The sequence below is a fragment of the Podarcis melisellensis genome (genome assembly GCF_964234715.1).
Source record: "Podarcis melisellensis genome assembly, chromosome: 17".
NCBI lineage: Eukaryota > Metazoa > Chordata > Lepidosauria > Squamata > Lacertidae > Podarcis > Podarcis melisellensis.
Genome location: NC_138534.1, coordinates 8,572,196 through 8,600,185, shown reverse-complemented (window position 1 = coordinate 8,600,185; position 27,990 = coordinate 8,572,196). Strand labels below are relative to the sequence as shown.

Sequence of the window (27,990 nt, the reverse complement as noted above, 5' to 3'; positions counted from 1 at the left end):
GAGCAGTAATTTGGTCTAGTTTTAGGGAATCTGAAGGAGAGATTCCATAGCTCAGGAGTTTGGCATGAATTCTACTAGTCCAAAGGCTAGCGAATTCATCTCGCCATAAGCACTGGACAAGGTAGTGGTTTGGTAATCTATGCCACAATGATAACCAATAATTGAAGACTTGCTTCCACAGGCAAGTTTCTAAGGATGCGATCTTCAGTTCTAGTCGCATGGCTGCGTTGCTTACGCACAGGGGGAGCATTAGGAGCCGCCGCAGGAATTGATTTTGCAGTGTCTCAAGAGGAGCAAGATCTGTCATCACGGCCCAAAGCGGGGCAGCATAAGCTAGCACGGCGACCACTTTTGCCTTGAACACCTTTAGGGCCGAGGGAACATGCAAGGCTCCATCCGAAAAAAAGAATCGGAGGAGCGCATATGACAAAGTTTTGGCCTTGTTAAGTAGGTGTTGAATTTGAGCTTTCCACCCCAAGTTGTGTTGAAAAATAACTCCTAGGTATTGAAATTTTAGGACTTGCTCTATTTTTGCTCCACCAAGCTTCCATTCGTATAATCTCCGGCTTCTGGAGAAAATCAGAATCTTGGATTTAGCATGGTTGATGGTTAATTGGTTGAGTTGACAATACGTGGCAAAGATCTTCAAAGCTCTGGTTAGTCCAACACGTGTATAGGATAGAATTACCGCGTCGTCCGCATATAAAAGGAGTGGGCAGCGGTAGTCCGCAAGTCTAGGCGCGTGTGTACTTGGAGATGAGTTAACTAGGGGTGCTCGCATGTCGCTGATGAATAGGTTGAATCGACAGGGAGCCAATATGCATCCTTGGCGCACTCCCTTGTTTATTGGTATCGAATTTGTGAGATCGCCCGCAGGGGTAAGTCTCACTCTAGCAAGGGTGCCTTCATGGAGCTGACTTATAAGCCATAGGAGTCTTCTATCGATGCCCTGTTTCGCAAGTTTCTCCCATAGAATATTTCTAGGAACGCTGTCAAAGGCTGCCTTTAGGTCAAAGAAGGCAGCACAGAGGTAGCCCCGGGGGGGAGAGGAGTACTTTCGTGCCAGATGGTAAAGAACTATCGCATGATCGGTTGTAGAGCGTTTAATTCTGAACCCTGCTTGTTCGTGGCCAATCTGATTAGTCTCATCTACCCATCGCAATAGTTTAGTCAGCAAAAAGCTGGCATAAACTTTCCCTATGATCGAAAGGAGGCTGATGTTACGGTAGTTTTCCGGCTCCATTGGAGAACCTTTTTTGTGAATTGGTACTATAATGGCCTCCTTCCATATTTTGGGGATGAGGCCAGAAGCGTTGATTGCATCAAAGGTTTTGGCCAAGATGCCAGCCCACCATTTTGGGTGTAGTTTAATAGCTTCAGCAGGGATCAGATCGGGCCCTGGGGCTTTACCCGGTTTCAGCTGCGCTATTAGCTTGGCTATTTCGTCCGGATCGGTGGGAGGCCAAATAGGTAGGTGGGTAAACAGTTGCGTCAGGTGGTCGGAGGGAGCATCTGCCTGTGAGAAGCATTTCTTCAGGAACAATTCCCATGTCGGTGCAGGGATGACTGCCCTTGGGTATTTCCTCACCCTTCTGTTGATCAAAGACCAGAATTCCCTGGATCTGTGTGATTTTGAAGCAGTAATCAAAGCCTGCCAGCGATTGTGTTGCCACTCACGTTTGGCAGTTTTCTGCGTGCGTTTGTAAACTAGCTTGGCTTGTGCATAACTAGCTGGCAGAGTAGCTGCATCGGAGGTCTTGTATACATTATATATAGCACGGAGGCGCTGTCTTGCTTGTTTACACTGAGAATTATACCAGGGGGCACCGTAAGTATATTCATTTCGATTTAATATTTTGGGTGGTAACCTGAAGAAGGACGTAAGATCAGTCGTATGATGGTGGAAGCGTTTCAGCACTAAGCTATGCTCGTCTGAGGCAGAGCCTATGTTAGGATGGGGCCCGAGGATTACTTTTTGAAAAAATTCTTGGTACCTTTGAGCCTGGGTCTCCGACCATTTGATTCCTCTTACTTGGAGAGATTCGTTGGTTACCATCTGGGTCGCATGTCTATGGGCCTTCGACTGCCAGTTCAGGGAGAGCTTGGCTACAAGGGGAAGATGATCACTAGATTGTATATTCTCGATCTTAAAGGTGGAAATGCACTTAAGTAGATCCCTGGAGACCAACAGGTAATCGAGGACGCTGTTTGATTTAACGCTCAGGTGGGTAAAATCCCCAGGAATGTCAGGGAGACATGTGCCATTTAAGGGGACCAGATTTAAACGGATGGCCATTTGATAGAGGAGTACTCCAGCCTCATTTACTCTGTGGTCTTTAGAAGTTCTCCTCATGATATGATCCAGATCATAATTATCAAGGTTTGGAGTAACCCACCATTTGGCTTTGGTCAGCGCGTCCCAGTTTGCTGCTGTGCGGGCGTTAAAATCGCCACCTATTATGGCCGGGGTATTAGGAAACTTAACATAGCATGAGAGCAGATGCTCTTCTAGCGAGCCCCATTTAGAGCCAAGTTCGGGGGAAGAACCCCCAGGTGGTAAGTAGACATTTGTAACTAGAAGTGAGATCTTTTCCCCCACAATCAGCCCGGTAAGGGCGAAAGGAGGCAAGGCCTGTACTAGGGTAAGTTTAGAATGTAGGTTGAGGGAGATGCCTATTATTAGGCCCCCTTTAGGGCGGCCTCCTTTCAGGGAGGGGCAGGCAGGGAGTTCTAGAAGCTCAAAGCCATTTAGGACAATTTTCTCTACTTCCCACGATTCTTGAAACAAGATGATATGAAACTGGTTAATATACTCCAAGAATTCTGGATCAAGTTTTTTCCCTCTCCAGCCCGCAATGTTCCAGCTGAGGACTGATAGGGGGGAGTTCCTGTTGTGTCCAATTCGCTGTCATTTCAGGGAGAGATGTGTATCCTTAGGGGGCAGGGCAGACCCCACAAAAAAGTCAGTTATTTTACTTTGCATGGCTGGCACCTGCTGAGGGTACCTAGTCTTGAAGTTGGTAGTGAGGTGTTCTGACTGGTGTAACAGGACGGGTCTCCTGCTGGCTGACCCAAGGGCGGACACTTCAGTGGGAAACTCCACAGGATTTGCTGAGACTGCCCCACCGCGAGGTCTAAAGATCGCCGATGAAACCATTTGATTTATATGTCCGGCTGGGTCTTCAATCAAATCCGGGCCGTTTTTGGATGTAGGTGGAACACTCCCCTGGCCTGGTGCTAGCGAGGATACTGGGGATGCTTGGCATACTGGTACTGTTTGTATGTCGGGTCTATGCCGCTCAGGGGAATATGAGGACTCCAGTTCCGGCATTGATGGATTAGTTGGTAAGGAATTGTTTTGGTGGAAGGAACTCTGGGCTGCACTCTTCAGCGGGGAACTCCTGGAGGGCGAGTCAAAATTTATCAAGAGTAGAGATGAGGGGCCTGCTTGTGAGACAAAACCTGGGTCTGCCAAGCATCGTTGGGCTTTGTCCTCAAGTGGGGGAGGCATGGGTTTAGGAACTGGACTAAAGTAAGGAAGACTTCCTGCTTCCTTATAACACGGCTCCGAAGAGCTGGCAGAATTATCCTGAGAAGTGAGCAGGACTTTTCCGTTCTTCTGGACATGTATGAGCTGATGATTAAGTACTTCTAGTCTATCAATTATTTCTTGTTGTTCCCTCGATGGGAGGTCGCCAAAGGTGGCTAAAAGCTCTCTTTCCTCCGGTGGGGTCAGAAGATTACTTGCGCCAGTGGGTTTCTTTAGAGCTCGTGGGGGCGTAGAGTAGGTCCAGTTTCGGTGCGGATGGATAACCTCCGGAAGAGGAGGCTCGATGTCCCGAGGTGCTCCCGACCTCTCCGACAGAGTCCGCTCCTTGTCGTGACCGGCAAGTAGAAGGGGGTGGATCTTAGTATCCATAAAAACTCTTGTTGGGGTGATATCGTACCTAGCCAAGAGTGATTTCTGCCTGATGATAGCTGAAGGGATCCTTGGAGAGTAAAACGCAAGTATCACTTTCTGTGGCCTGAAGTGCTGGTTCAAAGGTAATACTGCGATAAGATCACATTGTGTGGTTTCTATGTTTAGGAGATTGCTTAGATGCTTTTTGACCCCATCCAGAGTGAGCCACCTTGCTGACCCTGCCCCAATGTTTAGGCAGATTTTCTTAGGTTGCAGGGACAATGCTTGATGTTTCAGTGCAGGGTTTGGTCTATATTTAGGAGTCACACTTCCTTTTTTGGTTGAGGGTAAGGTTCTCCGGAACTTCAGTTCCCCCGTATCCACTGATGGCTTAGGCTTTAACCAGAGGTTATCAATTTTCTGTTCGAGGTTACATAGCTGGGAGGATAGCACATCAATCTTCTTGAATATACAATTAAGGGTTCTGACCACAAGATGGAGATGTTCATGTTGTTCTTGTCTTGCGCAGTCCTCAGTTCCGGCGTCCCGTACCACCCCCGGTGGGACACTCCCTCCTCCTCCAAGCTTGCCGTCCGCAGCCTTAATCTGAGGTGAAAATAATTCCTCTGGTGTTGACGTTGTTTCTGGGGACATTAAAGGATAGAAACGGTTCTGGGTTTTCACCCTATAGCAGTGTTCTGTGGGGTCACTCCATTTGCCAGACACGGGGGGGGGGGGTCGGTTTTTGATTGTTTGGCTCTTGGGGAGGGCAAAGCCTCGTCACAGTCTCTTAGGCGTTTGCCTTGACCCATCGTTATGAGTCGTTTAAAATGAGTCGTCTAAAATGAGTCGTTTAAAATGAGTCTTTTAAAATAACAGTGGTTAAAAGGTAATAAAAAGTAGTAGAAATAGCAATACAGCTGAATGTGAGGTGGCGAGAAAACAGTGAGTCGAAGGCTGCTTCCAAGGCTGCCGGAGAATACAATTATCTGCTCATTAAAGCTGATTTACGATGCAGGCTTCACAGTTATCGGCAATGTGAACTAGCATAGACTCCAACACCCTGGTACAATCTTCAGCAAGAACTTGAAAGGCTGGGAGCCACAACACAAATTTAAGGAGGATTCGAGAAGAGCTCCGGCAAATGCGTCTTACCTCATCGCCATCTTGGAATTTTCTCTCATTATTTCCCTACTTTCCTCTCCCATTATTTCCCTACTTTCACCCTCATCTTCCTCTGAGCTGTGATCCCCTTAAACCCCTGTTGTAATTCTGAACTGTCTTCTTCTCTGGAAGGTTCAGGCTGGGGAGGCAGTCCCCACCATTCCTCCTCTGCCCAGTCCCTGACACTGCATGGACTTAGCACCTTTTCTTTCTTCTGACCCACAGGTAGCCCGGAAACATCACCTGGAGCCCAGGACCGGTGCCAGCTCCCTCCCCTGTCTCCTGCCTTCCGCACAGGCAGCGACCCTGTCCTGCGGCCCAACGCCCTGAAGCCTCGCCCACTGGGAGGTCCACCATTGAGCGGCTCTGAGGGGCGCCTCCACTCCAAGGCTCCACCCAAACCTTTGAGGGCCCCGTCCATGCTGGTGAGCGACTACTGCGAACTGGTTCCCAAGGCTCCCGAATGCCCCGGGAGCCACGTAGAACGTCTACGGAAGGAAGAACGGTGGCGGGGCCAGGCCTACATCACAGAGACGTCCTTTGGGTTCCTGGATGCGGACGGGGCGCCTTCTACCCTCCCCGACACAGCGGAGGCTGCCGAGGAGCCAGAATTCGAATGGCCCCTGGTAGAGACCACCTCCTCCTTCCAGCCTCGCCACTTCAAGTCGCTGCTCTTGGCCCCTGACAACAAACCCCTGGAGCCCAGCGCCCTAAAACGTCTCAAGGACCTGTTTGCCCAGCATGACTGCCGGGCAACTGCCCTTCACATTCTCCAGGTTGACTGCCAGGTGAGAGAGGCCAGCGGCAGGTGGGTGCGGGACACACGACAACAACTTTTCACTTTACCGTTCGTCCCTGTGATCTCCTGCCCCCACCTCGTATGGCACATTTGGGGCCTTTTATAGATGATTGGTTTTGTCCAAACATGTCCTGAGAGCTCACTGCTGAGATGGGACTAATCTGTAGTATGTTCTCTGCCGCACCACCACTGTGGAGGTGGGGGTTTTTGGTAGGGGGGTGGATTCCCCTTCTCACAATGGGGTAGGGGCTAAATCTAGGCGGGAGACCTGACTTCCAGCTCAGTATCATGGCTGGGCAATATCTGGTTTTCAGTATTGCAGTATATCACCAGTTAAACATCTCAATATACTGATACAGTGGTACCTCGGGTTACAGACGCTTCAGGTTACAGACTCCACTAACTCAGAAATAGTACCTCGGGTTAAGAACTTTGCTTCAGGATGAGAACAGAAATCGAGCAGCAGCAGCGGGAGGCCCCATTAGCTAAAGTGGTGCTTCAAGTTAAGAACAGTTTCAGGTTAATAACGGATCTCTGGAATGAATTAAGTACGTAACCAGAGGTACCACTGTGCATTATAATATCTGAAATGAGAATGGAACTATGGAGAGGCATTGGCTGGCTTCGCAGTTTTCCCCACATTGTGATTTCTACAATAGCGCATACACACAAACACACACACCATGATTTGCAATATATTGCCAGGTCAAAAATTATGAAAATGATATCATGATATGAACTTCAAACCAGTTTTGGGTGAATTATCCATATATCACCCAGCCCTATTCTAAGCTGGAGGGTGGGGTGGTTCTATTTTTGCCCAAAGTTGTTGAGCTCCCCCACCCCCATCAAAATCTACACTTTTGACATGGGTTGCTATACATCAGGATTTTCCCGGACATTTCAGCGAAATGCAGAATAGAATCTCTTCTCTGCCCATAAGCATAAATTGGAACGCTTTCGCTCTTTTTAAGATGATGCAAAAACTGACAGATGGACTGTGCCAAGAGCTTTTGTCGACTGGCTAGACCATCGTTTATGTGACCAGCTGCTCTGTGGCTCACAAAAGCTGATATCTTTGTTGGCCTACAAAATGCCTGAAGACACTGTTGTTTTTACTGTAACAGTCTGACACACTGCTATCCTTCTGAAACCCACTCACAGTCCATCCTAGATGGTAAAAGTAAAATAAACTAAATAATTAAGGATGAGACCTGCCTTGGTTAAGAGGTAGGCAACCTTTGTCTTTAGTACATCTCAAGACAGAGAGAGAGATGCATGGTGTTGCCCTGAGAACTAAACATGACAAGGTGGAGTTTTACTTTTCTTTAAAAATCAATGAATAAATCTTGGAGCAGAAAGCTTTGGAGCCAAGTTTTCCCTTCCTTCAGCCCTCTTGCTTATTCTTGCACACATGCTATTTAAGGCACTGTTTTAATTTTTTTTAACAAAATAAAGCTGCCTCATTCAGAAGAGATAGGTTTGCTTTTAAGCCAGAGATTCATTGTGAAGTTTTAAAAAGCCTTATGAAGGCAATGGAGAGCCATGAGATTGGAGCTGTGTTGTACAGATAGCAGGAGTGGTCCATAGGAAGCGATGTGGGGAAGGCTGACTCATTTTTAAATGGAAAAAAATGCATGTGGGTTGCATTTTTGCATTCCTACATAGTGCAACATTCAAAGAAATGTTCTGATTCCTAAAATGCCTGATCCCTCCTCGCTCTAATGGACCAGGGAAGGTTCTCACATGTTGGGTCCCAAAAATGATGATTTTTACTACCACATTGTGTTCGCGTTTAGTTCTTGGGTGCCCACCTGAGCACTTCTCATTGTGCACCTCGTCACAGAAAGCAGATTTTTATGCTTGCTTATCTCAGGTGGGAAGCACGATATCTGTGGCAGCCCACAAGGGAAACCGGCCTGCCTGGGGAGCGGAATGGAGGGAGGGAGGCCATTGGCTGCCTCATGTTCCTCACCCTTTCCCCAAAATGTCCCCCTCTATTCTTCAGGTTGCCAGAATCATTGGAGTGTCCAAGGAGCAGCGGCGGGCGATGGGGGTCAGCTCAGGTCTGGAACTTATAACCCTCCCTCAAGGGCATCAGCTGCGGAAAGACCTGCTGGAAAGGTATTGGCATTTGGGAGTGGGCAATGGAGCAGCCGTGGGTGGCGCTGTGGGTTAAACCACAGAGCCTAGGGCTTGCCGATCAGAAGGTTGGCAGTTCGAATCCCCACGACGGGGTGAGCTCCCGTTGCTCGGTCCCTGCTCCTGCCAACCTAGCAGTTCGAAAGCACATCAAAGTGCAAGTAGATAAATAGGTACCACTCCGGTGGGAAGGTAAACGGAGTTTCCGTGCGGTGCTCTGGTTCGCTTGAAGCAGCTTAGTCATGCTGGCCACATCCGTGCGATGCTCTGGTTCGCTTGAAGCAGCTTAGTCATGCTAGCCACGTGACCTGGAAGCTGTATGCCGGCTCCCTCGGCCAGTAAAGCGAGATGAGCGCCGCAACCCCAGAGTCGTACCCAGAGTCATCCATAATGGTCAGGGGTCCCTTTACCCTTTACCTTTAATGGGACAGACCCTACAAGAGGGGAGGGTGGCATTCCTAAGATGACCACAGCTACCCCAGGAGTTGTTTGTTTGTGGCTCATGCAATTGCTCTGTGTGTTTGTGTGTATGAGAGAGAGAGAGAGAGAGAGAGAGAGAGAGAGAGAGAGAGAGAGCGCGCGCGCGAGCGGGTGGGTGTGGGGTGCAACCAAGTCAGTATGAAAATTGTAAACTTTGCTAATGAATGTATTGGGAGGCGGAAAAGAATTTTCCTAGGCTGAGTGTTCATGGGGCCCTGAAATACTTTTTTGTGTGTTGGCTGCATTTTTCCTCCTTCTAGGGCTTGAGATGAGTATGCAGAGCTGTTTGCCAAGTGGAAACATGTTTGAGTGGGAAATCCACCAAGGGAAAATCCAGCAGGAGGGTTTTTACGGGGAGTCACCCAGCCTCTGGCTAGTCAGAGCTCCAAATAAATAGCTAACTTAGCACTGTGATCTTGTAACTACTTGGTGAGAGGTTACCGCTTGGCAACTGGTTGACTGTATTCACTTTAATAGTCTGAGCAGCAAACAGCAGCCCAAACCTCTGTATGCACCATGTTGAGTTTTACACCTGGGCTGTGATGCGATTCTGGCTAATCTGAAAACCTGAGTGGTTCCCCCAAGACTAGAAATCACACGTGCAAAATTCAGCCTTGAGAGTTGAAACATTTGTGGTGGGAAACTCAAGGTGTGGTATTGAAATTGGAGCATTGATCAGACAGGCCTCAAGCCCTCTTCCTACCACAAAACTGCTGCTGTGCTCCTGAGTTTGGAATGTTTACTTATTAAAATTTATGCTACACCTTTTTGATACGGTGGAGTGGCTAAGAGGCTAAGGATTTGGGGGGGGGGGTGCCTGGTTCTGAGTTCACGCGGTGCCTTAGGCAGACTCTCTCAATGTCAGCCCCACAGCTGCAATAGGGGAATAATCCTACTTGCCTACCTTGCAAGCAGGGGTGCCAACTTGAATAAAATATTTTGGGGGGGGTAAGCCCCACCCCACATAATCACATGATGTGCACACACACCATTTGAGTGGCAATGCCCATCAACATTGGTGGGGGGCAACCTCCTCAAATATTTTATGGGGGGGGGTCAAAGGGACATCAGCCCCCAAGAATTCGCTCCTGTGTTTGCAAGGGTTTGTGATATAATGTGATTGTGATGTTACTTGATCACTCAGCAGTAGCATAAAATTCTGCTCTTCTGCTGGTAGGTGATGGGATTAAGAATTTCCTGAATTATGGGTATATTCAAACACATTTAGCATTGGATAAGATGGGAGTCAGGGATGCGGGTGGTGTTGTGGTCTAAGCCACTAAGCCTAGGGCTTGCCGATTGGAAGGTCGGCAGTTCGAATCCCTGTGACAGGGTGAGCTCCTGTTGCTCGGTCCCAGCTCTTGCCCACCTAGCAATTCAAAAGCACGTCAAAGTGCAAGTAGATAAATAGGTACTGCTCTGGCGGGAAGGTAAACGGTGTTTCCGTGCGCTGTTCTAAGCCAGAAGTGGCTTAGTCATGCTGGCCACATGACTTGGAAGCTGTCTGCAGACAAACGCCAGCTCCCTCGGCCTATAGAGCGAGATGAGCACCACAACCCCAGAGTTGTCTGCGACTGGACCTAACAGTCAGGGGTACCTTTACCTTTAAGATGTCCATTTTCTGTGGCACAGCACCCTCTTGTGGTGATTTCATGGGAGGACAAAATAAAACTCTAATCATCTGTCATTGCTTCTGCACGAGACTGTGTTTGTTTTGAGGGCAGCAGCGACCCCTGTCTGTCCACTCAAGATTCCCCCTTTGCCATCCCTCAGGCACCACCTCATCGCTCTGGGCATCGCTGTGGACATCCTAGGCTGCACAGGGTCCCCAGCTGAGCGGGCGGCCATTCTGCACAAGATCATTCAGCTGGCGGTAGAGCTGTGGAAGTCAGCGGGGGACCTCTTTGCCCTCTCTGCTGTGATGAAAGCCTTGCAGCTGCCGCAGGTGAGAGATGAGTAGAGGAGTGAAATGAACAGTAAGGCATTTGCCAACACTCTGGTCATGAGATCTGCTGCAGGGGATGGAAAGCCAAGGCTGTGGAGCAGCTGTTTGCCCAGAAGGATTGTGTAGTGGGCCACAGACGAGCGTCGCCCTTCGGAAAAGCCAGCCCTGCTCGCACTTTGTGTGTTGTGGGGGCCTGACTTGCTGTTAGATGGCTGTCGTGATCTCTCCTCCCCTCAAACCACTTTCATCTGAAAAACAAGTTCAGTGGTGCCCCGCAAGACGACCGCCTCGCAAGATGAAAAACCCGCTAGACGAAAGGGTTTTCCGTTTTGGAGGCGCTTCGTAAAACGAATTCCCCTATGGGGTTGCTTCGCAAGACGAAAAAAATCTTGCATCCCCCCGCGGGTTTTTTTCACTTTTTTCACCCTTTTCTTAAGCCTCTAAGCCGCTTATCAGCTGTTCCGCTGATAAGCCGCTTAACAGCTGATCGCTGGAAGCCGCTTGACAGCTGTAGCGCTAATCCGCTAAGCTGTCAATGGGCTTGCTTCGCAAGACGAAAAAACCGCTAGACGAAGAGCCTCATGGAACAGATTAATTTCGTCTTGCGAGGCACCACTGTATCACGTTTCTGGGCCTGACTGAAGGGTGTACAGTGGTACCTCGGGTTACATACGCTTCAGGTTACAGACTCCACTAACCCAGAAATAGTGCTTCAGGTTAAGAACTTTGCATCAGGATGAGAACAGAAATTGTGCTCTGGCGGCACGACAGCAGCAGGAGGCCCCATTAGCTAAAGTGGTGCTCCAGGTTAAGAACAGTTTCAGGTTAAGAACGGACCTCTGGAATGAATTCAGTACGTAACCAGAGGTACCACTGTAATGTGCTTTAGAACATGAGAGTGTGGGTATTTTAACAGAGCCATGTTTCCTCAGAATTGGGAGACTTCATCCCAGTTGTCAACATCTTTCTTGAATTCTTCTGACGTTTCATTAAAAAGTTCCTGCTCGTGGCATGTACAAAGTTATACCTCAATAAATCTGCACGTGCTGATAATGCCAGCCCTTATTTTGGTCCTGAACTTGCCATTCAAGGCCAAGAGGTTTCGGGCTCAGAAAAAAATGTGCAGATTAATGCCAGTGAAAGGGATTGAATTTGAATTTGCCCAACCACAGGGTGTGAATATAAAAGCAGCCCTGGGTGTTATGCGGAAGCTTGCATACAGACTTATTAACCCCCTTGTGTGGATTTAACACATTTCCATCCTGTATATCAGGGGTAGGCAACATAAGGCTCTTGGGCTGGATGCAGCCCAATCGCCTTCTCTATCTGTCCCACGGACGGTCCGGGAATCAGCGTGTTTTTAGATGAGTAGAATGTGTGCTTTTATTTAAAATGCATCTCTGGGTTATTTGTGGGGCATAGGAATTCGTTCATTCCCCTCCCCCCCAAAAAAAAATAGTCCGGCCCCCCATATGGTCTGAGGGATGGTGGACTGGCCCATGGCTGAAAAAGGTTGCCGACTCCTGCTGTATATCCTCAACAGAGCTCTGTGGGTTATCAGGCCAATCGCCCAGGTCTTTTTGTGACACAGAAGTCTGTGCTGGTAGCTGTTCCAGTAAGTTTGGCTCTGCTTCTCCCTCTACAGATCACACGACTGGAACAAACATGGAGGCACCTGCGCCAGAACCACACGCAGAGCGCCATCACTTTTGAGAAGATGTTGAAGCCTCTCATGGGGTGCCTGAACCGGGCTGAAGGTGAGGCCTCTTAGCCATTTTGACGGAGGCACGCCTGAGGATGCAGAACATGGCATCTACGCAATGGTTCTATGGCTCCCTTTCCACATGCTTGAACCTAGTTCTGGTTTACAGCTGTCGCACAGTCTATAGCCCCACAGACGTTTATTTTTGTGGCCTCCACATGGGAGGTTATGGTGTTTGGATCTTCTGCCTGTGCCACAGTTCACAGGAAGGGCTTTGCTAGAACCATAGAATTGTAGAGTTGGAAGGGACCTGTTAAAAACCATTTGGTACCCTTCTGGAACCTTCCGTTTCCATGCTTTGGTACTAAACACTATGGCAGCTCTTGGCTTGTCATTGCAGGCCCCCCACCCAAATCTCAAGGTCAGGTCACTTTTGTACCCACCTCTCAACGTGCAGGTGGTGTTTGGCTACGGCCCCATTTACATGGCGGCCCAAGAAGAAAAAGCCTGTGCAGGGTGAGCTGGGGGCGATGTGAACGCATTGCTGCCTCACCATCTTGGAAGTGGGTGTGGATGGAGGCAACTACCGTATTTTTCGCTCTATAGGACGCACTTTTTCCCCTCCAAAAATTAAGGGGAAATGTGTGTGCGTCCCATGGAGCGAATGCAGGCTCCTTGGCTTCAGCGATAGCAACGCGAAGCCTCCGAAGGGCAGAGGGAGTGCTCCCTCCGCGCTCCATAAGCTTCACGTTGCTTTTGCTTTCCGACCCCTCTCGCTCTCCAGGCTTCAGGGATAGCCGCCTGAAGCCTTCGGAGCGCAGCGCGAGTTCCCGCTGTGCTCCACAGGCTTCAGGTTCCTTTCGCTGAAGCCAGGAGAGTCTTGCTCTCCTAGCTTCAGAAGAGAGGGAGAGCTGCACAGCGCCCCTTCAGCCAAGCGGGAGGAGAAATGGAAGGGGCTCCGTTTCTCCTGCCGCTTCGCTGAAGGGGCCCTGCGCAGAGAGGGAGAGAATTTTTTTTTCTTGTTCTCCCCCTCTAAAACAAGGTGCGTCCTATGGTCCGGTGCGTCCTATAGAGCGAAAAATACGGTGCCTTGCCTCTGGCTGGGGACCACTCTGTAGGCTCCCCTTGCAGTTGGATGACACCCAGATGAATTATGTGCACAGGCTCTTGGAGAAAAAATTCATCCTTCCTATATACTTGCATCTAATATAGCATTGCTCTCCTACTGTCTCCTGAAGCTCCATTTTTTTTTTAAAGCACTCTTAATTTTCTTACTGAGCTCTCAATTGAAGCAGCAGCATTTTTGAGAATTTGCACAAGTCAGCCTGTTAGTCAGCGCTGTCTGCTATGACCGATGGCAAGTCCCTAAGGTCTTTCCCATTAGAAAAAGGCTCCTGGGGTCCTTTTAACTGGAGATGCCAGGAATCGAACACAGAACTTCTGCCTGCAAGGCATGGGCTTTTCTAGTTGTGGCCCCTTGCATTTTTCTTTTTTTAAAAAAAATTATTTAATTATAAAGTGATTTGTGCTTCTGCCCCACAGGGAATTCAGTCCCCACCCTGAAGGAGGTTGCAGTTCCCCACATCCTGCCACTCCTCTGCCTTATGGAAGGAGAAGAAGTCTGGGGTAGCAATGAGGAGACTTGTGACGCTCTTCTACGGACACTGGAAGCAGCTCGGTTCATGGCCACCAATGCCAGTGCCTACCGAATCAGCGCTGAAGCAAAGCTCCAAGGTAGGGTAGCTCTTGACAGTACAGATGGGCCCAAGCCTGGCCAGAGGTTGGCAGCTTCATCCCTTTACAGTCTCATTTTGTGCTCAGGTGAGGGTACAGTGGTACCTTGGGTTAAGTACTTAATTCGTTCCGGAGGTCCGTACTTAACCTGAAACTGTTCTTAACCTGAAGCACCACTTTAGCTAATGGGGCCTCCTGCTGCTGCCGCGCCGCCGGAGCATGATTTCTGTTCTCATCCTGAAGCAAAGTTCTTAACCTGAAACACTATTTCTGGGTTAGCGGGGTCTGTACCCTGAAGCATATGTAACCCGAGGTACAACTGTATATGAGAGACTTACATTTTATTCTCTCAAGCATTTACAACTGAATATGCATGGAACATTTCTTGGCGGGTAGAGTACATGGGGATTGTTTATTGTAGAGATTTTCAGAAGCTGAAAAATAAAAGTTAAGGAAACGAAGTTGGCTGAGCTTCAGAAAGAGACAGATGCCTCCAGGGGCAATGTGAGTGTCGTGGCTGCGTAGGGGTTGGAACCTGGGATTTCCAAAGCGAAATCTGGCAGGCAGCCGTTCCATCGCTGACTTTTGCCACAGCAAAAGGGGCTGCTGCTGCTACTGTTGCTGGACTGTGTTTTGCCTGCCAGCCAAGTTCTGCAGCATGGATTCCTAGGTCCAGCCTTTCTCTTGCCATGGGCGGCATCTCCTTCTGTCCTACAGAGTGGCAGAAACATTGCCATTCCCTCTGTAAATGCCATGTGTTCATGTGCAGATGCATGCCCTGTTTGACACCCCCCCCCCCCAATTCAAGCAAGAGACTGTTGGGTGTCCTCAGTCAAATCCTGTAGCCACGTTGGTGCTAAAAATGTGAAGCAGCGAGATTTTTTTGGGAGGTTGTGAAGAGGTGTAGTTTGCACATCACAAAAACACCTGAGGGGATCCTCAAAGCGAGGCCTCTCAGGCGCACGTGCAACTTGTGCCAAGGCTGCAAACACTCTCTCCAGCCAGCTTTTCTGCTGCCTTTCCAATAAAAAAGCTAGATAGCAAGAACCAACCCACAGGAGGTCATGTCTTGTAGAACTACTTGAGTAGCCTGTTAGTTCCTTTCCCTGAAGCTCGGGGGTTAAATTAGCGACATGCTGCATCTGTCCACTGTGGCTTGTGTTGCTTGTGATAACATCGTAATCTGCTTTGCTCAGGATCTGAATTCTGCACAGACAACACCTGGTGCCTCAAGCAGAGGCTTGCAGAGAGGCATTCCTTTTCATGCTGCCTTAATGTTTTCATGCATGTGTGTTTAAGCTGATGCACAAGAGCACCACTGTGGCCCAGAGGGGCTGCCCTTTCTTCTACCTGGTATTGTGGCATCTAAAGAATATGGTTTCGTGCTGAGCCTTTCCGTTAAGCCAGCACTGCTCAAACGGCTGTTTTGTTATGTCCTGGAACTGCTTCTCTCTAAGCTTATAATGTGCAACTTCTATTGTGGGCAAACCTGGTGCCTGACCTACGTGTAACTCTCTCACTCCCCATGGGCAACTGCTGGAGCCTCACGGCTGTTTTTTATCCCTTCTCCAGGGTTCCAAGGTACTCCAGAACTCCTGGAAGCATTCCAGACTGAGTTTTCCCTCCGCTTATTCTGGGGCAGCAGAGGAGCCGATGTGGACCGGGTGGAGAGGCACAAGAAATTTGAACAGATCCTGACTGTCCTTTCCCAGAAATTGGAATGAACGGGACTAAGAGTTTTGCACTCCTGACACACCAGCTGGGATGCACGCAGGGAACGGCAAAGAGTAATTGGTCAAGAAGCCAAAGGAAGAAGCATCTGCTGCTGCTGCTGCTATGAGAAACTTCCGGGACTGGAAGGCGCAGACAGCAGCGTTTGCAAGGAGCCGAGACTTTTCAGTGAGATAGATGTTCCTTCTAGGAAACAAATGGTCGTCTTTCTATGCTGCCCGAGGCTACTGGTGCCTCTCCAGGTCTTTGAGAATACAGGCAGCCTCTGCTGGGGACCAAACAGGTAGAAAGCAGTCAAAGGCCTTTGTTACGATGTGGTGGTGGAAGCATTCTGTTCCCATCCTACTCTAAGTTTGAATGCCGATTAAGAATGCTACAGATGGGGAAATCGGGGATTACCGGCGTGGTTTTAGAACCCAGGAAGTTACATTTTACACACCCCTTCTGTTTCAGCACATGCTTATAGGTATCTGTGTTGGTGTTCGGACCGAGGCTGTTGAAACTTAACTGCAGATGTATTTAAGCTCTCTAAGCTAACTTCGCCTGATTAGTGGCATTTGCCCAATACTGATGCTGGAAGGTGTCTCCCCATTCCAAAATTAAGGAGGCACTGTTCTTTCTAGAATTAGATGTAATTAATCTTAAGCAGTTGAGCACCCCCCAAACCCTCAGGTTAGGAAACTCCCTCATCTCACCTCAGCTCTGCTGTAGAAATTGGGAAACGGTGGTCTTCCAGTAACCCCCATAACCTAATCCTGGGGGGCTGCCGGCTGAGGGCTGAAGGGCCCCGGGTCTCCTAACACCCTCGCTTTGCCAAGTGCCGCTTCATATTTTGCTGCCGTCTGTGTCATGTATGCTTTGCTCACAAGCCATAGAGGCAGCCTATGATAAAGAGGGGGCAGAAAGTTTGGTTGGCAGGGGGTCTTTGTGATAAATAGGGACAGGGGGTAGTCCGCTCCCAAATGATTGACATACACAGCCGTCTAGCATTTTTATAAACTTCTTAAAAAACCCGCACTTGGGAGGCCAGAGAAACCAACAGTCAACTGCACAGGCTAAATTTTGTCTGCTATTTACATAAAGTGTAAAAAGGCACCAGCAAATACATTCTACATCTCGAGAGAGAGTGTGGCTCGGGACCCCCAAAATCCCCTTATCCCCCCCTCCATGCTTTATGGGGGAACCAGGGTTAAGAGCCAGGGACATTTTACCGATTATGTGAGTAAGAAGCTAAACTGAGTGGTAAAATAAATTGGTCACTGTATAAAAAGGCTAATATGTTAAGAGTCCTCTTTTTGTTTTGTTTCCTAAAAACAAAGCCACACGATAGTCCACAGATCTGGGGGGGCAGGGAGTAATTGGTGGCTGTCCCCAATGGCAAAGTTCAGGGTTCAGGGTAGTGACTCCAGGGAGCAGGCACTTCTGAGTGGCTGAAGGGGCCAGGCCAATCAATCCAGGAAAAATAAAGTGCATTTCAAGGAAAGAGGAGCTGGGTGTGTTTGATGCGGCTGTGGCATTTGGCCTGCCTTCCGAGCAGAGGTGGTGATGCTCACACCTTACTCAGCGATAGCAGCCGACTGCCTTGCCAAGCAGCTATTCACAACCCGGTTCTCCCTCCACCCTACCCCAGAAAGCCAATGGCAGGCACAGTGGCATGAGGGTGCAAGTTAAAGGCTTCCTTTCAATCCGGCTCCCTTCTCACTGGTACACACACATACACACAAACAAACACACAGAGTCTACCGACTTGCAGTGCAAAGCAGCTACTGATTCCTTAGAGAGAGCTCTGCTCCGACCAGCCCTACTGAGGGGGATGGCTGCCACCTCGCCCCCATGAGAAGGCGGGCCCATTTTGCCCAGGGCAGCTGGGAGAGAGGAAGCAACGCGCGCCCCCCCCCCCCGCATGCCACACCAATTGCGCTTACACGATGGGAGACCCACCCAGGGCTAGAGGCGGGAAGCGAGGCACCCCCATCCTTTATGCAAAACCGCAACATTGCTAAAGGAGCAAGCAAGCGGTACGTTTCGATCTGTTCCTTCTAGAGAACGTTTTGCAAGGGATCTAGTGTAGCTAGGCTTGCCTCCAAAGGCATGGCGGGGAGGGAGGGAAAGGGAAATTACTGGTTGGGGCACATTATTAGCATGGAGACCAATTTCACCCCTCTCCCCCATGGCTCTTATCCAAGATTTTGAGCGGGCTGCAGCCATCATTTCTTCTCTTCAGGCAAGCAAAGTCGCCTCCCCCAGTTTCTGCAGTGGTGATTTGGTGTGACCTTCCTTCTCGGACGGGGTCACCCGCAGCAGGCATTGCACCGTCCTTCTCCTCAGTCAGCTGAAACACTGCACCTCTCTTCCACACGCGCCCTGCTGTTGACTCGGAAGTCTCCAAGCCGCAGGCCTCGTACCACGGCCAACTCGGCACTCAGTTGAGGTTGACCCGCAGGTAGGAAGTGGGGACGTACCCCTCGCCCCCTTTGCTTCGCCGCACACGGGTCCACCCGTCACCCTTGTCCTCCTCCATCAAGCCAAGCTCTTCACCCTCCAGCATGGAGATCGTACCTTCACTGGAACCTGGAGTGGAGGGGGTGGGGTGGGGTGGGGGGAGAGCAAGCAAGCCGGCAAGTGAGCAGAAACCTAAGAAATAACCCAAAAGTAAAAAGAAAAGAAAAGGTAAAGGACTCCTGGATGGTTAACTCCAGGCAAAGGCGACTATGGGGTTGCGGCGCTCATCTTGCTTTCAGGCTGAGGGAGCCAGTGTTTGTCCACAGACAGCTTTCCGGGTCATGTGGCCAGCATGACTAAACCGCATCTGGCGCAACAGGACACCGTGACGGAAACCAGAGTGCACGGAAACACTGTTTACCTTCCCGCCACAGCAGTACCTATTTATCTACTTGCACTGGTGTGCTTTCGGACTGCTAGGTTGGCAGGAGCTGGGACAAAGCAATGATAACTCACTCCATCACGGGGATTTGAACCGCCGACCTTCTGATCGGCAAGCTCAAGAGGCTCAGTGGTTTAGACCACAACGCCACCTGCACTCAAAAGTAGAACTGTAGCAGGAGATGTACAACCCAGTGACAACCACAGCAAGCTTGGTACATGGGGTGGATGTGAAAAGAAGAAGCCAGGACTTTACCAACCTCTGTCCGAGACAAATTAAAAGCAGCAGTGGTTTCCACAGCCCTTATGTAAGTTAAGATTGACTTTATTTAGGTTGAAACAAAAAAAATTCCTTCCAGTAGCACCTTAAAGACCAACTAAGTTAGTTCTTGGTATGAGCTTTCGTGTGCATGCACACTTCTTCAGATATCTGAAGAAGTGTATCTGAAGAAGTGTGCATGCACATGAAAGCTCATACCAAGAACTAACTTAGTTGGTCTTTAAGGTGCTACTGGAAGGAATTTTTTTTGTTTTGACTATGGAAGACCAACACGGCTACCTATCTGTAACTTTATTTAGGTTGGTTTACCTTCGCCTACATAGCCCATGCGGCTGGGATACTTGACCGGTGTCCCCAGCCAGGACATCGGCAGGGAAACAGCTGTAGCAACCCCTCCATAGCCCCAGAAAGACTGTATGGGGTGAGCTTTGCTATCTTGGAGGAGTCATTAGCTCTATAGGGAGGGGCGTCCTGTGACAGGACTATTTGCATGCTGAGGGTCTGCCAAAGTGCAGGAAAGGCACAACAGAACTCAGGTTCTGAGGAATTTCCCTTTTCACTACTGCACTTTAAAAAATGTTCCCCATAGGAATGTACAGCCGGTCCCTGCTGGATCAGACCAGAGGCATCCTGTTCCCATAGGCAAGTTGCCTATGCCACCATCCAACTTGCTACAGAACTAAGCTAGGGAAGCGTAGGGGAGGAATTCATTGCAAGAGAAGGGATCCTGCGGCCCTCCAGACCTTGCCTGTCTGCAAGGGCCATCATCCCTAGCTGTGGCTGGAGTTGAGCAACATCTGGAGAGGCACAGGTTCCCCTGTCTGGGGGCTTCTGAGACTGCAGTACTGCTGGAGCTAAGCAGATAAAGGCCTGAGCAGCCCCTTTGCCTCGAGGCTCCCAGTGGCCTCCTATCTGAGCGAGATGTGTATGTTTTAAGTGTGGGCAATGCCATCTGAAATTGCAAGAAGCCAGAGCAGTTGCCAAATGGAAGTATACCTGAAGGAGCGTCTCCACCCCCCATTGTTCAGCCTGGACACTGAAGTCCAGCCCCAAGGACCTTCTGGCGGTTCCCTCACTGCAAGAAGTGAGGTTACAGGGAACCAGGCAGAGGGCCTTCTTAGTAGTCGTGCCCACCCTGTGGATCGCCCTCCCAGCAGATGTCAAGGAAATAAACCACTATCTGGCTTTCGGAAGACATCTGAAGGCAGCCCTCTTTAGGGAAGATTTTAATGTTGGATGTTTTATCGTGTTTTTAATATTCTGTTGGGAGCCACCCAGAACGGCTGGGGAAACCCAGCTAGATGGGCGGGGTCTAAATAATAAATTATTATTATTATTTTGAGGAGTGAAAGTGTGCAGTGGTAGAAGCCCCAATGAAACAATTGTGCAAACTGGACTATTTTGCACCTGCTTTACAAATAAAACAATTTCCGGGGATTTGTGCAGTGTAAATTTTGTGGCTCTTGGGTTCCTCCACAACTTCAAGGCACCATGCCTACCTTTGCTTTATCTGTAACTTCCAGGATGAGGAATCACATTTTCCGGATAAAGGACACTACTTTTTGTTAGAAAACTGTGCTGGCAGGGCAGGAAGAGAATAAGACTGGGTCTCATTCTTAGGCGAAGTCATATAGGCCAAAAGGAGCCTGGCCTGGCCACTGCATCCTTCACAAGTTGGCACTGCCAAGTTAGCAGGGTGAAATAGCACATTCCAAACAGCACAGGTCTGTTCCTTGCAAATATAGTAAGGTAAAGGTAAAGGGACCCCTGACCATTAGGTCCAGTCATGACAGACTCTGGGGTTGCAGCGCTCATCTCGCTTTATTGGCCGAGGGAGCCGGCGTACAGCTTCCGGGTCATGTGGCCAGCATGACTAAGCCACTTCTGGCAAACCAGAGCAGCGCACGGAAACGCTGTTTACCTTCCCACCGGAGTGGTGCCTATTTATCTACTTGCACTTGCCTCAGCACCTAGGACTTGCCGATCGAAAGGTCGGTGGTTCGAATCCCTGCGGCGGGGTGTGCTCCCGCTGCTCGGTCCCAGCGCCTGCCAACCTAGCAGTTCGAAAGCACCTCCCGGTGCAAGTAGATAAATAGGGACCGCTTTCTAGCGGGAAGGTAAACGGCGTTTCCGTGTGCAGCTCTGGCTCGCCAGAGCAGCGATGTCACGCTGGCCACGTGACCTGGAAGTGTCTCCGGACAGCGCTGGCCCCCGGCCTCTTGAGTGAGATGGGCGCACAACCCCAGAGTCTGGCAAGACTGGCCCGTACGGGCAGGGGTACCTTTACCTTTACCTTTACTTTGACGTGCTTTCGAACTGCTAGGTTGGCAGGAACAGGGACCGAGCAACGGGAGCTCACCCTGTCGCGGGGATTCGAACCGCCGACCTTCTGATCGGCAAGTCCTAGGCTCTGTGGTTTAACCCACAGCCCCACCTGCGTCCCTTTGCAAATATAGTAACTGGGCAATATTGCTGAGCAGGTACCTTCAAACTGATAGAGAGCCACACAGGTGCCTATGGGAGACGTCAACTCCTCCTCAAAGTCGTCATCAAACTCGGTGTAGATGGGCTGGTTGAGTGTGTCCTGGTTCTCATCGGAGTGGGTGGTGTTGAGGCTGCAAGGGGAAAGGGGAAAAGAGAGTGAACCTGGTTCTCTCTCCAGCACTGGGATCAAAGCAAGTCAAGGAACCAGGGCTGCTGGGCTCTCCTGCAAAGCTTTCCTTAGACAAATGCTTCCCTCTGATATTCAGGACCTCCGTATTTATGCTGCACCGCAGGCGGCAATTACTGAATCTGATCAAGAGCCAGGAGGGTCAGTACCAGTTAATGGGATGGAGGTGGGAGAAAAACAAAAGAATCGGAAGGGAGAGAAAAAGAAATGTTCTCCTTACCAAAAAGCAAACAATCCCTTCCCTGGCCCAAAAGGTAGGACGATCCAGCTGCTAAACTACACAAATCTACCTATTCAATTCGGGCTCACAATGCACCAATAAAGCAGATGCACTCTACAGAGGATAATGCGCAGTTCACGCAAGTGAGCCAAGCCACTTTCCGCAGGGGGTGATTGTCCATTTAAGCTCTGAGAAAACTCATATCTTAAACGAACATCAAATAGGAGATGGTTATATTTGCAAGTAACCACCAACTGACTTCTGTGAATGGGTCATGGAATCGTAGAATTGGAAGGGATACCAAGGGTCATCTAAGTCCAACCCCCTGAAATGCAGCGTCACTCATGTTTTGCATAGAAGTGTGACCCATTCACCTCCGTCTTTTGTTCTCATGGCCCCACTATTTTAAACCATTTTCCTGCATGTGCAGAGGGCTTTGCTGCTTTCTTCTGACAACATGGGTTATTTTGAGGTCTTTAAGCAGAGGCTTGACAACCATATGTCTGATGGTGTTTCCTGCTTGGCAGGGGGTTGGACTCGATGGCCCTTCTGGTCTCTTCCAACTCTATGATTCTATGAGTCCAGGCAACCACCCTGCTGGGGACTGGACAGGACTGAGGTTTTTATTATTTTTTATTCTGTAGTTCTTGTCTTCTTCTACTGATCTTTGTGAGCTCCAGGTTGCTTTCCAGTAAAAGCACTGCACTGTACGCTGGAAAAAGCAGCAGGCCTCAGACTAGGAAGAGACTCCGGGGCCTGATGCAAGGGGACAATACCCTCAGAAAAGCAACTGACATTAGCCACAGCCACAGGCCAGGTCTCCACTGCTTCTAGGAACAGAAGCAACTGGACAATGTGTCTTGATTTTTCTGCTGCTTCTCTCTCCAGCCTGCAACATCCAGGGCTTAGGGACAATTTCATGTCCCCGAAGTTAACTCTTTAGATGGAGGTGGGGAGGGTCAAGCAACAAACTGAATACACCAAAAACTAGGTTTCAGTGGAAGAGTTAATGAGAACCTGTGATAAGGTTGTTGCAAATATGTGTACAGTGGTACCTTGGATCTCGAAGTTAATCTGTTCCAGGAGTCCGTTTGACTCCTGAAACTGTTCAAAAGGAAAACAAGGCACAGCTTCCAGTTGGCTGCGGGAGCTTCCTGCACTCAAGCGGAAGCCGCGTCGGAAGTTCGGCTTCCCAAAAGTGTTTACAACCCGGAACACTCACTTCCAGGTTTGCAGCGTTCGGGAGCCAATTTGTTTGGGAGCCAAGCCATTTGAGTACCAAGGTACCCCTGTACTGTACTGGCTTTTTCAGATTCGGATCTCCGCTTTAACCATGTTATTTACAATTCCTAATATTAATGGGAATTGTAACTCGCAGTGTGTAACAACTTTTAAAGACTTGAAAAACACATGATACATGAACCCTTAACTAATGTAAAAAATAATAATCCAATGTGCCTGGGGGGGTATTGCTTTGCTTCTGTTTTCGATTATGTATTTTGTGTTGTTATATATTGTGATTTTCTCTTGTAAACTGCTCTGAGACCTGCGGGTACAGGGCAGTAGAGAAACTTAATTAAGTAATTAAAAATGAATTTGAAGCTCAAGGAAGTTTTGAAGCCTTGGCTCCGTTCCAACGAGCAACTCAGCCCATGTAGCTCATGCCAACTTGCTGCCAAGCAGCAAGTTGTGCCACTGCAGCAAAGCAGCCCTTCCAGGGACTTGGAGAGACTTGGCTCATCTTCTGTTCATAAAAAAAGAGGGCTCCTGCCACACCTGCTATGGGGGCAGCCGGACGCCCTGCACCTTGCTCTGCAAACCCAGCTCTCACCTGTCTTTGTCATGCGAGCAGTTATTGTTGTTTAGGGCGCTTGCATGATCCAAGTGGCGGTTGTAGCGTGTGACGCTATCGGGTCGGTTACTCAACATCCTGCTCTCTGCATCTGCCAACCAAGCCTATAGAAGAAGAAGGGACACAGTTAGGATTTCACTGCACAGATAAAAGGTAAAGGACCCCTGGACGGTTAAGTCCAGCCAAAGGCAACTCTGGGGTTGTGGCACTCATCTCGTTTTCAGGCTGAGGGAGCCAGCATTTGTTCACAGACAGCTTTCTGGGTCATGTGGCCAGCATGACTATACCTCTTCTGGTGCAATGGAACATTGTGACGGAAGCCAGAGCACATGGAAACACCATTTATCTTCCGGTCGCAGTGGTACCTATTTATCTACTCGCACTGGCATGCTTTCGAACTGCTAGGTGGGCAGGAGCTGGGATAGAGCAATGGGAGCTCACTTCATCGCAGGGATTCGAACCGTCAACCTTCTGATCAGCAAGCCCAAGAGGCTCAGTGGTTTAGACCACAGTGCCACCCATGTCCCTAATCTTCCCCCACAGTGGTGCCTGGGCTGCTTGCACAGCTGTCCTGTCTGCTGTGGCTTCTTGAAGAATGAAAACGTGTGGATGGCCACAATGATCCACTGAAGAAAACAAGACCCTCTCCCCCGACCCGAATGTTTCATCCATCCCTGTTCTAATCAGGCTTTCCACACACGACACTCAGGGCTACCTGAAGATGCTGTGATGCTCAGGGTAGAAAATAGTGGAGAAAAAAGGACAGATTGCTCCTCCTCCTCCCTCAGTGTAACTTGTCAGGAAGCTGCTCTGTGCAAATGTCATGGGAATGAATAACAGCAAGGCTGCAGCTTTTGTCCCATCTAATGAGCAGTAATGTACAGCCGTACATCGGTTTTCGAAAAGCTTAGTTCATGAACAACTTGGAACTCAAACACCGCAAACCTGAACATCTGGTGTGGCTTTCGATTGGCTGCAAGACGCTACTGCAGCCAATCGGAAGCTGCATCTTGGTTTCTGAATGTTTCGGAAGCCAAACGGACTTCTGGAACGCATTCTGTTCGAAAACCAAGGTACGGCTGTATATCAGCAGCTATTTGTAAGATGGTGAAGAACCTGAACTAGGAAGTCTCTAGTTCAGATCCAATAAATTGGGGATCACAGTCAAGGTACTCTCAGCTGACCCCTTCAACCTGGAAGATTCAACCAGTGAAGAACCCTCCCATTTTGTCTCTGGCCTGGTCTGGGTGGCTTCTGTGCAGAGAGTGGATTCAGGCAGTGAATCTGGGCAAATGCTGGATCCTACCACTGTCTGGAGCTGATCACAAAATCACCTCCGTCTCACACTTGCTAGGCACACCCCAATCTGTTAAAAGGTCAGGTCTTTTGTTTATGGGCGCCATTGCTGTTATAAGAGAACAAGGGAGGTGTTCACAGTGAGTTCCGGCACCTCTTTCTCTAGAAGAATCGCATCGGATATGGTGTGAAGCAGTTTACAGGCCTACTGAAGAAGTGGGCAACTGGATCTGGCCGGCAGCCCATATCTCCACCCCCTCCAGTAGGCCTAATACAGCAGGTGGGCAGGACGGCTCATCTGCCCATCGCTGGAGTGACACTTTTTTTGCCCTCACAGTTGAAATCAAATGGTGAGGGCAAATGCGCAGCTTGCAGAAGTGCCCCACTAGACCTGATGAACAATTGCAAACCTCTTTTGGTGGAAACAGGTCTCTCACCTGCTCCAGATGGCTGTGACTTGCTTGAAATGGCCCTGTAGGCCCAATGAGGAGGTTCCCTAACCCTGGATTACTGATATAAATGACAAATAAATTGCTGCCCGGTTCAGATCTACAAAAATAGAATTACGCCTAAACCTTAACATTTGGGACACAGTTTCGGGTCAGCCGTGCCTGAGCCGTACAAGTGATGATGGTAATGATTTATATAAGTGCAAGTAAGGAACCTGCAAGTAAGGAAACACCCCCCCCCCCGCTTTGCCTGCCAGTCCCTTACTTCACATTTCTGGACTTCTAGTCGCAACCTCTCAATGTTGCCCAGAGTCTCAGAGATCTTTGGCTCAAGGCTATTAGGGTCTCCCATCTGCGGCGTCTTCTGGTAAACATCCTTCATCTTATTTAAGGCATCCCTGAAAGAAAGGAGGAAGGCAAAATGTTCTGCGTTGTGAAGATACTCTAAAAAAGCAGGTTCATAAAATCAGGAATCCATGGGGTTGGCCGCCTTGCATTGCCCAACAGGGCCAGTTAGGTATTCTTAACCTTCCGTGCCGTCCGAAAGCAAAAAGATTCATTTTTCCAGAGGGGTAGCTATGCATGCTGTTTTTGCTGCAAAATACTAGAGCCCCGAGGCAGCACAAAGACAAATGCATTGCAACTGTTATAGCTTTCCTGGGCTAGAGTCCACCATCAGGTGCATGATTGTAATCATAAATATAGGCAGCGTCCTCCTTTGCATATCATGATAAGCCACCATGCTTTAAACTGTGAACATGCCTTTTTCTGCAAACATGGCACACCCCTTCCCTCTAGTTTGCATGGCACAAACAAGCCACACGGAGACTTTCTGGATCATCTGATTCTAGACAGTGGCTTGTTTGTTTCAAAGAAACTATGGGCGGTAAGCCAGAAACACACTAAAGAGTGGATTAAATTTAATGATTACTTAGTTAAATATGTTAAGTTAAATTAACTGAAAACAGCATGCAGATACTGAATTGGCCTAGGATTTTATTTATGTTAAGTGATGAATTAATATGTTTAATTTCATAATGTGAAGATCTAAGGATGTTAATGTTTAAGTTAAATTTTATAAGAACTGTGATTTGGAAAACCGTTAAAAGGATATGCAATGAAATTCAACCAAGGGGAAGTGAGGAAGTCACTTAATGTTAATAAGTGTAATTTTCAATAAGGCTATGATTTATGTTTGTTTGTCTTATGTGTTTGTTTGTTTGTTTGTTATGTTGTGAAAACCAATAATTTTTTTTAAAACAAAAAAACAGAAACAAGCTAAGAACAAACCCTGGTTCATTTCTGACTTTCTGTTCATGGTTTTCTTGCAACAAACAAACTATGGCCTGGGTTTGGATGACGCAGCGAGTGGTTGGGGTGGAGCCAGGCAGGGGGAGAAACCACATGGCAAGGGAGAGGCACGCTCACGATTCAACATTTGTTTAAGACACTAGACCGTGGCTTATCATGACATGCAAACCAGGGCAGCGAGGTCAGAAGGAAATGAAGGGCACAATCTACAGAGGAAGCTTAAGCTCAAACAATGATCTCTAGAGTCTGACCCAGCAAAGAGGCAGGAAAAACTACAACGGTATCTTGCAGCACCGTAAAAGACTAAACAAATTTATGACGGCATTAATTTTCATGGTTCGTAGAACTGTAGAGTTGGGAGGGACTCCGAGGGTCATCCAGTCCAGTCCCCTGCAATGCAGGAATCTAATGATGATGATGATGATGATAATTATTATTTATTTATTTATTTATTTATTTATTTATTTATTTATTTATTTATTCCGCAGCCACTCTAAGCGGCTCCTAATTTAGAATATTAAAAATACAATAAAACATCAAACATTAAAAACTTCTCTAAACAGGGCTGCCTTCAGATGTCTTCTAAAAGCCAGGTAGTTGTTTATTTCCTTGACATCTGGTGGGAGGGCGTTCCACAGGGCAGGCGCCACCACCGAGAAGGCCCTCCACAAAAGCATCCATGATATCACCTTTCATACGATTAAGGATTTCTATGCAAAAGCAAAATGATGGCAGATTTTGCACAGCCCTTAAAATCCCTATGATTATTTATTTATTTTCTATGTCACCCTTCATCTGAGGATCACAGGGGGGTTTACAATATAAAAAACACACACACAAAATATCCTAGTAACCAGTGCTATTTTTCAGGGATTATTCAAGGGTACACAGTACCAGCACACACATCTCTTTCTCCCTCTCTCTCTTAAAGTGTTGCACTTACTGTAACAACTTCATGGTGAGTACCGACACCTATTTTTCTAGGGGAGAAAGGCACTGATAATAACAAACTAACCAAAAGTAAGCAGTTTGAAAGGCCTTGGATTATTTGATGAGCCCAAGGCATGGGAGAAAAGGAATGTTTCACCCAGCTAGGCGAGCCTCCCTGGGGAGAGCATCCCTCAAATGGGGAGCCACTGCAGAAAAGGCTCTGCTCTCATGTTGCCACCCTTCAGACTTATCGTGGGGGAGGCACGCAAAGAAGGGCCCTCAGAGGATGGTCTCAGGGTCCAGCTAGGTTCATATGGGGAGAGGCGGTCTTTGAGACCCTGAGCCTTTTAAAGCTTTGTAGGTCAAAACCAGAACTCTGAATAGGGCCTGGAAACTGATGGGCAGCCAATGCAGTCAGGCCAGGATCCTGCCCTATGACAGATAGCAACCGACAAGCAATGAACTTTTTGGCCTTTTACCAAGTCAAGTGTTTTCAGCCT

The 27,990-nt window shown here is 48.7% G+C and overlaps 2 protein-coding genes across 4 annotated transcripts in view; one reads left to right on the top strand and one right to left on the bottom strand.

The window, feature by feature from the left end:
* Positions 1 to 17,333, top strand: part of SH2D3A (SH2 domain containing 3A) — a 35,309-nt gene extending 17,976 nt beyond the window's left edge. For all 3 annotated transcript variants that reach the window (XM_081894215.1, XM_081894216.1, XM_081894217.1), the window contains 6 exons: positions 5,291 to 5,853; positions 7,873 to 7,988; positions 10,260 to 10,431; positions 12,077 to 12,188; positions 13,676 to 13,867; positions 15,440 to 17,333. In XM_081894215.1, coding sequence (XP_081750341.1) covers positions 5,291 to 5,853; positions 7,873 to 7,988; positions 10,260 to 10,431; positions 12,077 to 12,188; positions 13,676 to 13,867; positions 15,440 to 15,591 — 1,307 coding nt within the window. In that variant the 3' untranslated portion in view covers positions 15,592 to 17,333. The remainder of the gene's footprint in view (positions 1 to 5,290; positions 5,854 to 7,872; positions 7,989 to 10,259; positions 10,432 to 12,076; positions 12,189 to 13,675; positions 13,868 to 15,439) is intronic.
* Positions 16,577 to 27,990, bottom strand: part of TRIP10 (thyroid hormone receptor interactor 10) — an 84,817-nt gene continuing 73,403 nt past the window's right edge. Inside the window, exons 12-15 of the mRNA XM_081895001.1 lie at positions 25,515 to 25,647; positions 23,484 to 23,608; positions 21,246 to 21,376; positions 16,577 to 18,169 (exon numbers count right to left, since the gene is read on the bottom strand). Coding sequence (XP_081751127.1) covers positions 18,021 to 18,169; positions 21,246 to 21,376; positions 23,484 to 23,608; positions 25,515 to 25,647 — 538 coding nt within the window. The 3' untranslated portion in view covers positions 16,577 to 18,020. The remainder of the gene's footprint in view (positions 18,170 to 21,245; positions 21,377 to 23,483; positions 23,609 to 25,514; positions 25,648 to 27,990) is intronic.